The 10,633-nt window shown below is 44.6% G+C and overlaps 1 protein-coding gene across 1 annotated transcript; it reads right to left on the bottom strand.

The window, feature by feature from the left end:
• Positions 1–757: 757 nt before the first annotated feature.
• LOC149862700 (olfactory receptor 10A4-like) lies at positions 758–1,687 on the bottom strand. The gene has a single exon (XM_090051836.1). The coding sequence runs from the start codon at positions 1,685–1,687 to the stop codon at positions 758–760; it is 930 nt and encodes a 309-aa protein (XP_089907962.1).
• Between the last annotated feature and the right edge of the window lie 8,946 nt (positions 1,688–10,633).

The following is a 10,633-nucleotide window of genomic DNA, read 5'->3' as shown; positions in this document are numbered from 1 at the left end:
TCGGGGCAAGTCATGGCTGACCAACCTGATTGACTTCTATGATAAGATGACTGGCTCTACGGATGCAGGGAGACTAGGGGATGTGGTGTACCTTGATTTTAGCAAGGCTTTTGATACAGTCTCCCACAGTATTGTTGCATGCAACCTAAGGAAGTACAGGCTGGATGAATGGACTGTAAGGTGGATAGGAAGCTGGATGGAGAATTAGACTTAGAGAATAGTAACCAATGGCTTGATGTCTAGCCAGCAGCCAGTATCAAGTGGAGTGCCCCAGGGGTTGGTTCTGGAGCCAGTTATGTTCAGTGTCTTCACCAATGACCTTGAAGATGGTATGGATTGCACCCTGAGCAAGTTTGCAGATGACACCAAGCTGTGGGAAGTAGTAGATAAGCTGTGCAGAAAAGCATAGCTCCCATAATCTCTCCCAGAAATGTGGGCTGATTTTCCCCCCCACACACACACCTCTCTAAGAGCAGTGTACACCCTATACCTATTAGCTATACGTTTACTTTGTTTATAAAGGAACATGGCATTACTCCATTCATTTCCTTGTGCAGGGAGGAGGAATTGTTACAGGAAATGTAATGTGTTATGGCTACAGAATTTATGGGATTCCGTTGACATCAGTTGAGTGACTCTGGATTTAATACGATGCAACTAAGATCACCATTTGCCCCATTGAATTGTGTCTTCCTAAGATTAGAGGGGCAGAGGTGGGGAAGGAAACATCTCCATAAATGCAAAGGAAAATATTTGCTCAGGAGCACATTTTTTTACTTAGCCTCCTGAGAGCCTCTTTCACATCCTTGTTCCTCAGGCTGTAAATGATAGGATTAAGCATCGGCGTCACAACAGAATAGAATAGGGCGATGATTTTGTCACCATTTGCCGAGTGGCTGGATTTTGGCTTCAGGTAAGCTGCACAGGCTGTCCCATAGAAGATGGTCACTGCTAAGAGGTGGGAGGAGCAGGTGGAGAAAGCTTTGTGCCTGCCTTCAGCAGATGGCATCTTCAGGATAGTGGAGATAATATGGGCATAAGATAAAAGGATGAGCACAAATGGGACTAGGACAAAAAAAAGGGCAACCAGGAGAATAGCAATCTCAGTCCCATGGGTATCCCCACATGCTAGTTCCATTACTGGGGGAACATCACAGAAGAAATGGTTGATTTCATGAGAGCTACAAAAGGGCAGAGTGAATATGGCTGCGATATGACCCATTAACACCAGGAAATTAGTGATCCAGGAAGCAGCTGCAAGCTCCATAGAGACACGGCTGCTCATAAGGACTGGGTAATGCAGTGGATGACATATGGCAACATATCGGTCATAAGCCATCATGGCCAGCAGGTAACATTCTGTTCCCCCAAGGAAGAGAAGGAAATACATCTGTGTTGCACAGCCAATGAAAGAGATTGTTTTGTCATCCAAGAAGAGGCTGGTGAGCATCTTGGGGATTGTGACTGAGGTGTAGCAAATCTCCAGGAAGGACAAATTCCTGAGGAAGAAATACATGGGGGTGTGAAGAGCAGAGTCAGCCAGAGTGATGATTATAATGAGAAGGTTCCCGGCTAGAGTGATGAGATAAGCTAACAAAAATGCTCCCGAGAGCACCGAGTTCAGCTCGGGGTGGTCGGCAAACCCCAAGAAGACAAAGTAGCTCACTGACGTGTGATTTCTGGTCATTCCTCTGATACACCTGGTCCTGAAAGAAGAAAATAAGTACGTGATGGGGTATAAGGTTTATTTTCCATTTGTTTTCAATGATACATAGCAAAAGATGAAGTTCAGATACCTACATCCATTTGTTTCTGGCCAGAAGGAGTCCTATTTCAGTTCTCAGTTCATTGAATAGTTCCTTCCTCCATGAGTAAAAATAAAAAGAGGGCTCAGCCTGTGATTTCTCAGTAAGCTAGAGGATGGTTTATGACCCCCAGGCTCTCCATACAGAGAACAGTCTTGAATCTCTGGCTGCATGGGGTACAGCAGCAGCATTTTCATGGGAGGAGGTCTTACTGTCAAGAGCCAGTTTAAGACTCCTGTGGCTCTGAAGCTGCTGCCAGATTATGGGCTTTGGATCCTCACTCACCATATAAAGCTGCAGTAGTTCAGTGCTGGAGACTGGAGATACCGCCCCGCCTTCCCCTCCCAACCACGCTCTATCAGGTGTGCCTTTGGTGGCTGGGATCAGAGCAGGATTTGGAGAGAGCAGGGGGCTTAACTTGTGTCACACCTGCCCAAAAGGTTGCCACTACTGTCCTTGGTAGACTGTGAACTTTCTAAATTATTTCTAAATATTGCATTCCTCAGTATTGTTTCTTTTTTCCTGCCCCTTTATTGGGGACTTACGACTGCAGTTGTAGTCACATTCTCTCATTTGAAGTTTGGCTAATTCCTGCCTGGAAGGGAAAGGAACAGGATACCTCTATAACTTTCTCTTCTTGTAAAACAATTCAGGTGGACCAGACAAAATTGGCTTTACACATACAGCAGTTGTCTATCTACATGAAATTCTGATTAATAGGACCATAAAGTAAAAAAATGAATGGAGCTGTGAAAATAATTTTGGGAGTGTAGATGTCATCTAATTGGCATACACATACTTTTCCTGGAAGCATTATCACCAGCTGTGTTTGAGGGACAGAACTAAACATGCTTCACTTTGTGCTTTGCTTTGTCCATGTTTTTTAATCCAAATTAGGTGCATTCTGCAAATTTAGGGGCAGTAGAAGCAGATTCCTAGCACCGATTTGTATTATGATAAAAAGCAAGTAGAGTTGGGTACTTTTACACATAATTAAGGCATATTTCTCATATCTCTTGGCGTTACTTCTATTCCTTATCCAATGACTGACATAAAATGCATAAGCTGTCTAAGAAGCAGGGACCAGACCTCAGATTCCTCGTTTTACTGGACTGCTTTTTTCCCTTCTGGCTCCATGAAGCTTATGTTCTTTTCTGCACAGTGATCCTGCTCCAAACCTCCCTCACACTCCAGCACACAGATATTGTTCTATAGCCTGGTATTTAGGGCACTCCCCTGCAAAGTGGGGGCTACAACTTTGAAATAACTCAACTCAAGGAAGGAGGACCTAGAACCCATTTACTGGGTAAATGCTATAGTCAGTAATCTGGTCTGCAAAAGATGGTCATCATCATCATCACCACCTGTCATATAGGTACTTACACTCAAAAAAGGACTGCATATGAAAATAAATGTAATAAACCAAATTTGTGTAGATGATCTTCCACTTTTGTCTCCTTCATCTCTTTCCATATCTTCCCCTTGAACATTTCTCCAAAGAGAGATTCAAAGACCTCAGGTTTAGTAAACAGAACAAGACAGACACAGTATATAAAATGAGTATCTCATCAGTCCTACATTAGTAAGGAAATAGTCTCATCCTGATTATCTTTAAGTCCCAGACTTGTTAATGATATTGACAATGTCCCTAAAGATATACTCACAGATATTAGTCATTTGGTGGTTTGGGGAATTAATGAGGGAATGATTATAAACTCAAACATTGCATTACAAAAAGTGCAAGATTTGAAACATAACTGTATATTCCTGTTAGATCTTTTAAAAAGACTCCTAACCCTTCTTGTCCCTGCCTACCATTATGGCCCCTCTTTCCACAATATTGAAATAGTATTGTGTGTGCATGCTTGTGTGTTACAAAAGGTGAATTGTCTTTTGCTATTGTGGATATTTTTATTGTATTTTGCTAGAAATTTCAAGTTAAAACTGCACCGGATGCTGTGTCCAAATGAAGTACCAACTTATGAACTACATGAAGAATAAATCAAAACCAAGACTATGCTTTTTCAAAACACAAAGTTTCATTTTAGAAATGCCATAAAGTTGTGTTTCAGTATTTAAAAAAAAATTCTTCTTCTTTCCATTTTGAAGTGGACCATAATTAAAATCCAGACTGCGCGTGCGTATACACACACACACACACACACACACACACACACACACAACAACCCCACCCAAAGAAAAACAAACCCCAGAAGAACTGAATATACTAGAAATAAAATAAAAATGGTTTGGGGTCAAACGAAACATTTTGGGTTAATATAAAATGACATTTTTCTCTCGTTCTTTTGGCCAGAACAAAAAATGTCTTTCATTATGCATGAAAACCCTAGATTAAAAACAGCAAGGAGAAGAGGAAAGTACCATTTTAATCTAATTTCTGAATACTTGGTCAATGCTTGGAACACTCATCTTTGCAATGAGAGACCCAGCTTTAACCCCCTTCTCTGTCACAGAAGATTGATGCCTGCATCTTCCTAGGAAAGTACTCAGACATCAGCATTGAATATGTAGAATATGCAGTTCACTTAATCTTTTTTGTAAGACCTATTCTACTTTGTAATCTACTTAAATGAGTGGGAGTGGAACCCAGATGTTTTAGGTGAATATACCTATCAGGTATATAGTAACATATGTTTTACATCTGTGAATATGGAAGTGTTTCATACAAAGGAGACAGCGCCACACATTATGCTGTGCTTGGATTGTTCTTATCCAACCTAAAGAAGAATGTCTTTCATTTAAAAGTGTGTCTAACCCTACCCCAAAAATACAGTTAGTCCAATAAAATGTCACCCTAAGAAATCATTCTCTTGCATAATTTCTGGACCATCACAACTGCAATACAACTCTTACACTACCATAACAATGCCAGAAGCATTTCCATAGGCACACTTTTTATCACTTTTATAAATCCAAGGAAAGGGAGGAAGGAAGGAGAAACTGAACACAGTTCTGTCACAGCTGTATTACTACTCACACCAGAGCCAGATGGTTTTAAATTAGATTGGGTATCTCTAGCCAGTCACCCAAGAAATAGACAATAAAATAACATGTTAGAACATGTCAGCTGTGGAAACTAGAATAGCTGCTTCTAATTGATAAGAAGGGTACACATTGAAATCTACTCAGTCATTGGCATCCCCTAAAAAATTAATGGAAGTCGAACGTCCCATTTACATAAACACTTGAAAATATCACCCATACCTGGTATTGGCTTTGATTTCCATGGGATACAACATTCTTACCTGCTGCTGAAAACCTGAGTGGTGTCTTCACTGACTTCATGGAGCCTCAGTGTTTATAGGCAAAGGGATTATAACGATGTCAGTTGAACCCTTAGGAAATGATGTCAGAATCATTTTCCAGCCTAATACCAAAGAAGAAAAACAACTTTGAACCTGTAGCTAAAAGATCTGCCTGTCATGTACATCAGCTAAATAGCAGTGTAAAGTTGCTCACTGTGTTTTCCAGAACAATCTTTCCTCTCTGTCCTTAATTCTGCCAATATATGACAAAAGCACCAAATCCATGACAAAGTGCCAAAAACAAAGAACACTCACATTCTTATTGTTCATGATGCTGTGGCCATACTTTATAGTTGATACCTGTGCTGTCTGGTTTAATCCCATCTTTGCTGCATCTAAAATGGCAACTGCACTGTAGACCTGCCTTTATTCTTTGTAGTCCTTCAACAGAGGGAGCCAAAGCAGTGTACCAGTTGTTTAAAACATTGTCATCATTAGCATCACTTAAAGCTTCACATTGTTAGATTAGGAGAGCTACAAATCTATGTAGGGCTGATATCTGGGGGTGCACAAGGCTGACCAGGGAAAGAATTAAAGAAGTGGGCATTTCCCTGAGTGGATTTGGATTGTGCTTTTGAGGCAAGAGTCACAGGACTAAATCCTGTTTCACATTGCATACGCAAATGACACAGAAGGGCAGTTCTTGGCACTGACACATAGTTTGCAATTCAGCTTTGGATTCACAAGTCTGGACACTGCTACTGAGCATGGTCAGAAGGGCTGGATAGATATGCAGTGACATAATATATCCCAGGCTAACTCCCACATTTTTAATTGGGCAAAAACTACAAGTAGCAGGTGCTCTAATAACAGCCAACAAGAGAGATTTATGAGGCCAGGAGGAAGAGAAGGAGCCAGAAGGTGTGTGTGATGGATACTTCCCTGGATGAGAGAGAATCCTGGGTTTAGCATAGGTACTTGCTTCCCATAGGGCAGAAATTTCCCAAGTGATGTTTATCCGTTTTATCCAATGAATATTAACAGAAAAGGTACAATGGGCTCACTTCAAGGGTAGTATTCTGGGTCATGTCTACCTTGTAGCCCTATGGTTAGTGGTTAGTATGGTTGGCATTTTGCTGGGATGGAGATGAGGAGGCGAAAGCATAAGGCTGTGTGAACATTCAGTTGTTGATTCGATTCAGCAGAGATTCAACCTGATTTGGAGGCCAAATCTCTGAATCTGAATCAAATCAAGAGACCCTTTAATTTCTCTGAAATGAATCAGAACCCTCTGAACTGATTTGGAGAGATTTGAAAAGATTCAATGATTTCGACATAGACACAGCTATAAGTATTTTTTCTACGTATCTCAAGGTAACAGGCGACTCATGAATGTTGACATGCTGGGGTAGATAGAGCATGGGGGTCCCCAGCATGCTTGGCAGCAGACCTGGAAGTAGACCAGAAGCACTTCTAGTACACTTCCAGGTCCACCAGGCAGCAAACGGGGATCCCCCCCTCCATTCCCTGGCTCAGTGACTGGTGCCTCCTGGGTCTGGGGGGGCACCTGGGGTCCCCCTGCAGCCAATTGCCAAGCTGAGAGGGCATTCGCCCCACCCCTCGCGCACTCAGCGGTGGACCCCGAAGTACTTCTGGTCCACTTCCAGGTTCACTGCCAAGCACATAGGGCCCCCCAAACGCCTGTGCGATGCTCTATCCCCCCACCATTGCAGTGTTCACAAGCCATGCCTGGTACCTTTAGGTATGTAGAAAAAACATTTAAAACTGTGTCTCTGGCCAAATCACTGATTCTCTGAATCAGCATAGAATCTTCAGATTCAGGTGAATCATAGATTTCATAGACCTTTGGGCTGGAAGGGACCCTGGAGGATCATCAAGTCAAGCTCCCTGCCTCAGGGGCAGGAAGTCAGCAGGGATCATAAAATCCCAGCAAGATAAGCATCCAAATGTGTCTTGAAGGCGTTCAAAGTGGGTGCTTGAACTGCCTCTGGTGGCAGTCTATTCCAAAACTTGTGGGCTCGGACAGTGAAAAAGTTCTTTCTTATGTCCAGCCTCAATCAGTCACGGTGGAGTTTGTGACCGTTTGATTTTGTCATCCCTTGCAGCACTCTGGTGAACAGATGTTCGCCCAGATCCTGATGAGCCCGCACTTTTCCAGGCTGAAGAGCCCCATGGCTCTCAGCCTCTCATCATAAGGCTGTTTTCCTGACCCTTGATTGTGCACATGGCTCTCCTCTGGACCCTCTCAAGCTTCTCCAAATCCTTTTTGAATTGTGGAGCCCAAAACTGGATGCAGTTCTCCAGCTGCGGCTTCATCAAGGCTGAGTACAGTGGGAGAATGATGTCCTGGGATTTGCTTGAGAAGCATCTATGGATTCAAGCCAGTGTTTTGGTTGCTTTACTAGGTGCAGCATCGCATTGAAGGTTCATGTTCATCCTGTGGTCAGTCATGATCCCCAAGTCCCTTTCATCTGTAGGGCTAACTAGCATAGCACTGCTGAGCCTATAAGCATGGTGCAGGTTTTTCCTCCTAAGGTGGAGAACCTTGCATTTTTTGGTGTTGAACACCATCAGGTTCTTATCTGCCCCTTTCCTGAGCCTGTCAAGATCTGCCTGGATCACCCTCCTGTCCTCAGGTGTGGATGCTTTACTCCAGTGTTTGGTGTCATCGGCAAACTTGGCCAGTCCACTTCTGACACTAATGTCCACATCATTGATGAAGATGTTAAACAGTATAGGCCCTAAGATAGAGCCTTGAGTGATCCCACTGGTCACAGCGCACCAAGATGATTGGCTCCCATCGACTACCACCCTCTGGGCCCTACTGTGGAGCCAATTTCCCAGTCAGTGGATTGTGGTGATGTCGAGGCCACACTTAGCCAGTTAGACAAGAGGTGATCGTGGGAAACCAGATCAAAGGTTTTTTTAAAGTCAAGATATGCAACATTGATCTCTTCCCCCTTGTCCAGGTGCTAGGTCACCTGATCATAAAAGGAAATGAGATTTGATCCGGGAAGACCTACCTGCAACAAACCCATGCTGGGTATTCCTCAGGATATTGCCTTCAGTTAGTCTGTTAAGGATGGCCTCTTTGATAATGTTTTCCAAGACCTTCCCCAGGATAGGGGTCAGGCTGATGGGCCTGTAGTTAGCCGGACCTACTTTCCTCTCTTTCTTGAAGATAGGCATGACATTGGCCCTCTTCTGATCATCGGGCACTTCACCAGAGTGCCAAGAGCTCTCAAAGATCCATGCCAGGGGCTGAGCTATGATGCTTACCAGCTCCCTGAGTACCTTTTGGGTGTAACCCATCAGGGCCGGCTGACTTGAAGGTATCCAGCCTATCAAGGTGTTCCTTCATGAGGTCAGCTTGGATGGAGGTCAAGGAATCTCCCTCACCTGGGCCTCCTTGACTCACAGCAGGCAAGGCCATCCCATGGGACTGATGAAAAACTGGCGCAAAGTACCCATTTAGCAAATTCGCTTTTTCCTGGGTGCCAGTTGTCAGTTGCCCCATCTGGTTTAGCAGGGGTCTAATGTTGCCTTTGCTTTTCTCCGGCTCCCTACATATCTAAAAAAGGACTTTTTATTTTCCTTAATATTTGTAGCTAGCTGGAGTTCCATCGCAGCCTTGGCTTTTCTGGTTTGCTCTCTGGAGGTCTGGACCAGAGCAGACTATTCCTCCTTGGTGGTGGTTCCAGTCCTCCATCCTTTGTAGATCTTCCTTTGGAGATGTAGGAGGTCCGCCAGTTTCATCAAATCAGGACAGTGATCTGAATCAACAGATCAATCACTGTCCCCGATTTTGGCTGAATCTGAATTGAATACAGACTTTGGTAGTGCTGGGAGGGCAGGTTGAGCTCCATTATGCTGGCAGAGCTGCTAAGAGTAGAGCCCTGGCTCTCCCCACCCCCCGCCACAGGGCTGCAGTCTGAATGGCTCCACTAGCCCCATGGAGCTCAGCCCAGCAGCAAAAGCCTAGTTGGCAATTGGCCACCGGTTCCCCCACTCCAATATCAGGAGGCACCAATTCCCCATGGGCCCTACGATGTCCAGCACAATACAATCAAAGGGGGTCTCAATAATTGGCATCACCTAGACTAGGGCTGCGGGGGGATGAGTCTCATTAATGTTTTGACACTCCACACAGGAGGCAAGTCTGGAGGAGATGCAGATTCCACCACCTCTCTAGGTAACCCATTTCAGTGTGTCATCCCCCTCCGAATGAGATTTTTTTTCTAATATCCAAACTAAGCCTCCCTTGCTGCAACGTGAGATCGTTGCTTCTTGTTCCATCATCTTTCACCACTGAGAACAGTCTAGCTTCATCTTCCTTGGAACCAAGTTCAAGTAGTTAAAGGCCGCTATTAAATCCCCCTGCAGTCTCCTGTAGACTAAATAAGACCAGTTCCCACAGCCTTAGTTCATAAGTCATGTGCCCCAGTCCCCAAACCATTTTGTTGCTCTCTGCTGAACTATTTCTAACTTGCCCACATCCTTTCTATAGTGGGGGTCCAAAATTGAACATATTACTCCAGATGTGGCTGTTCCAGTGAAGAATAGAGGGGAATAAAAACTAGGGCTGTGTGAAATGACATTGTTCCATTTTGACTTGTGTTTCGAGGTTTTGATGGAACAGCATTTTGTTTCAAACTTTGTTTTGATTCAAAACTGCTGTTCCATTTTGTTTCATTGGAACACTGATGTTGTTTCAATGCTATTTCAATGTTTCACCCATAGGCTATAATGGAGAAGCTCAAAACAGCCTCTCTCATCCAGCAGGCAGATCAGGGGCCTGCAACCCTGGGAGAGTTGCAGGGGCTGTTCCAGTTCTCCTGGGGTTACAGGCCCCTATCTGCCTGCCAGATGAGGGAGGGAAGCTGGGTACTGCTGCCTGGGACTGGGGAGCTGGTGAAGGGAATCGAGCCCAGTCACTGAGTTCCCCTCCCCAGCACTGGGATCGATCAGGCTGGGGAAGGGAACTGAGCCTGATTGCTATGTTCCCCTTCCCAGCCCTATGATCGGGCTGGGAAAGGCAACTCAGCTGAGCTGAGCTGAGTTCCCCTCCCCAGTGCTACCATTGGCCTGGGGAAGGCAACTCAGTCCAGATGAGCTGAGTCCCTTTCCTCTCCTTGTAGCACTGGGGAGGGGAACTCAGCTCTGCTGTGCCGCTGTGAGTCTCTAAGGCCTGATCCTAAGAGGGAACATTTTACAAACCACTTTTCATAGCTGGGCCTGTGAACTTCATTTCATCAGCCTCCTAGGTACAGAAACTCATGGACTCAATATGGAAACACTTCAACCTGCTGGACATCTGACTCCCCAGGTACTCTGCCCTTTCACCTCCTCTGCTACATTCCCTCCACCGCCCCCATGCCAGCTTGTCCCTCACCTCCTGACATCTCCATTTTCATTAAATGGCTTTCTTGCCTGCATTGCATGCCAGGCCATCCTCTGGCTTCTTTATTATTCCTTCCATCCAGGATCAGCAGACACACCAACTGCAGGTGTTTCCTTAGCCTGACAAAGGGTTTTTCACCC

Source organism: Crocodylus siamensis, chromosome 6 (assembly GCF_052110815.1).
Source record: "Crocodylus siamensis isolate JL-2025a chromosome 6, ASM5211081v1, whole genome shotgun sequence".
In the NCBI taxonomy this organism is placed as follows: domain Eukaryota; kingdom Metazoa; phylum Chordata; order Crocodylia; family Crocodylidae; genus Crocodylus; species Crocodylus siamensis.
Note: the sequence above shows the minus strand (reverse complement) of the source record. Positions and strands in the feature narration are given on the sequence as shown.

Coding starts and splice junctions, on each gene's coding strand:
- LOC149862700 (XM_090051836.1), bottom strand. CDS start 1,687: ATGACCAGAAATCACACGTCAGTGAGCTACTTTGTCTTCTTGGGGTTT.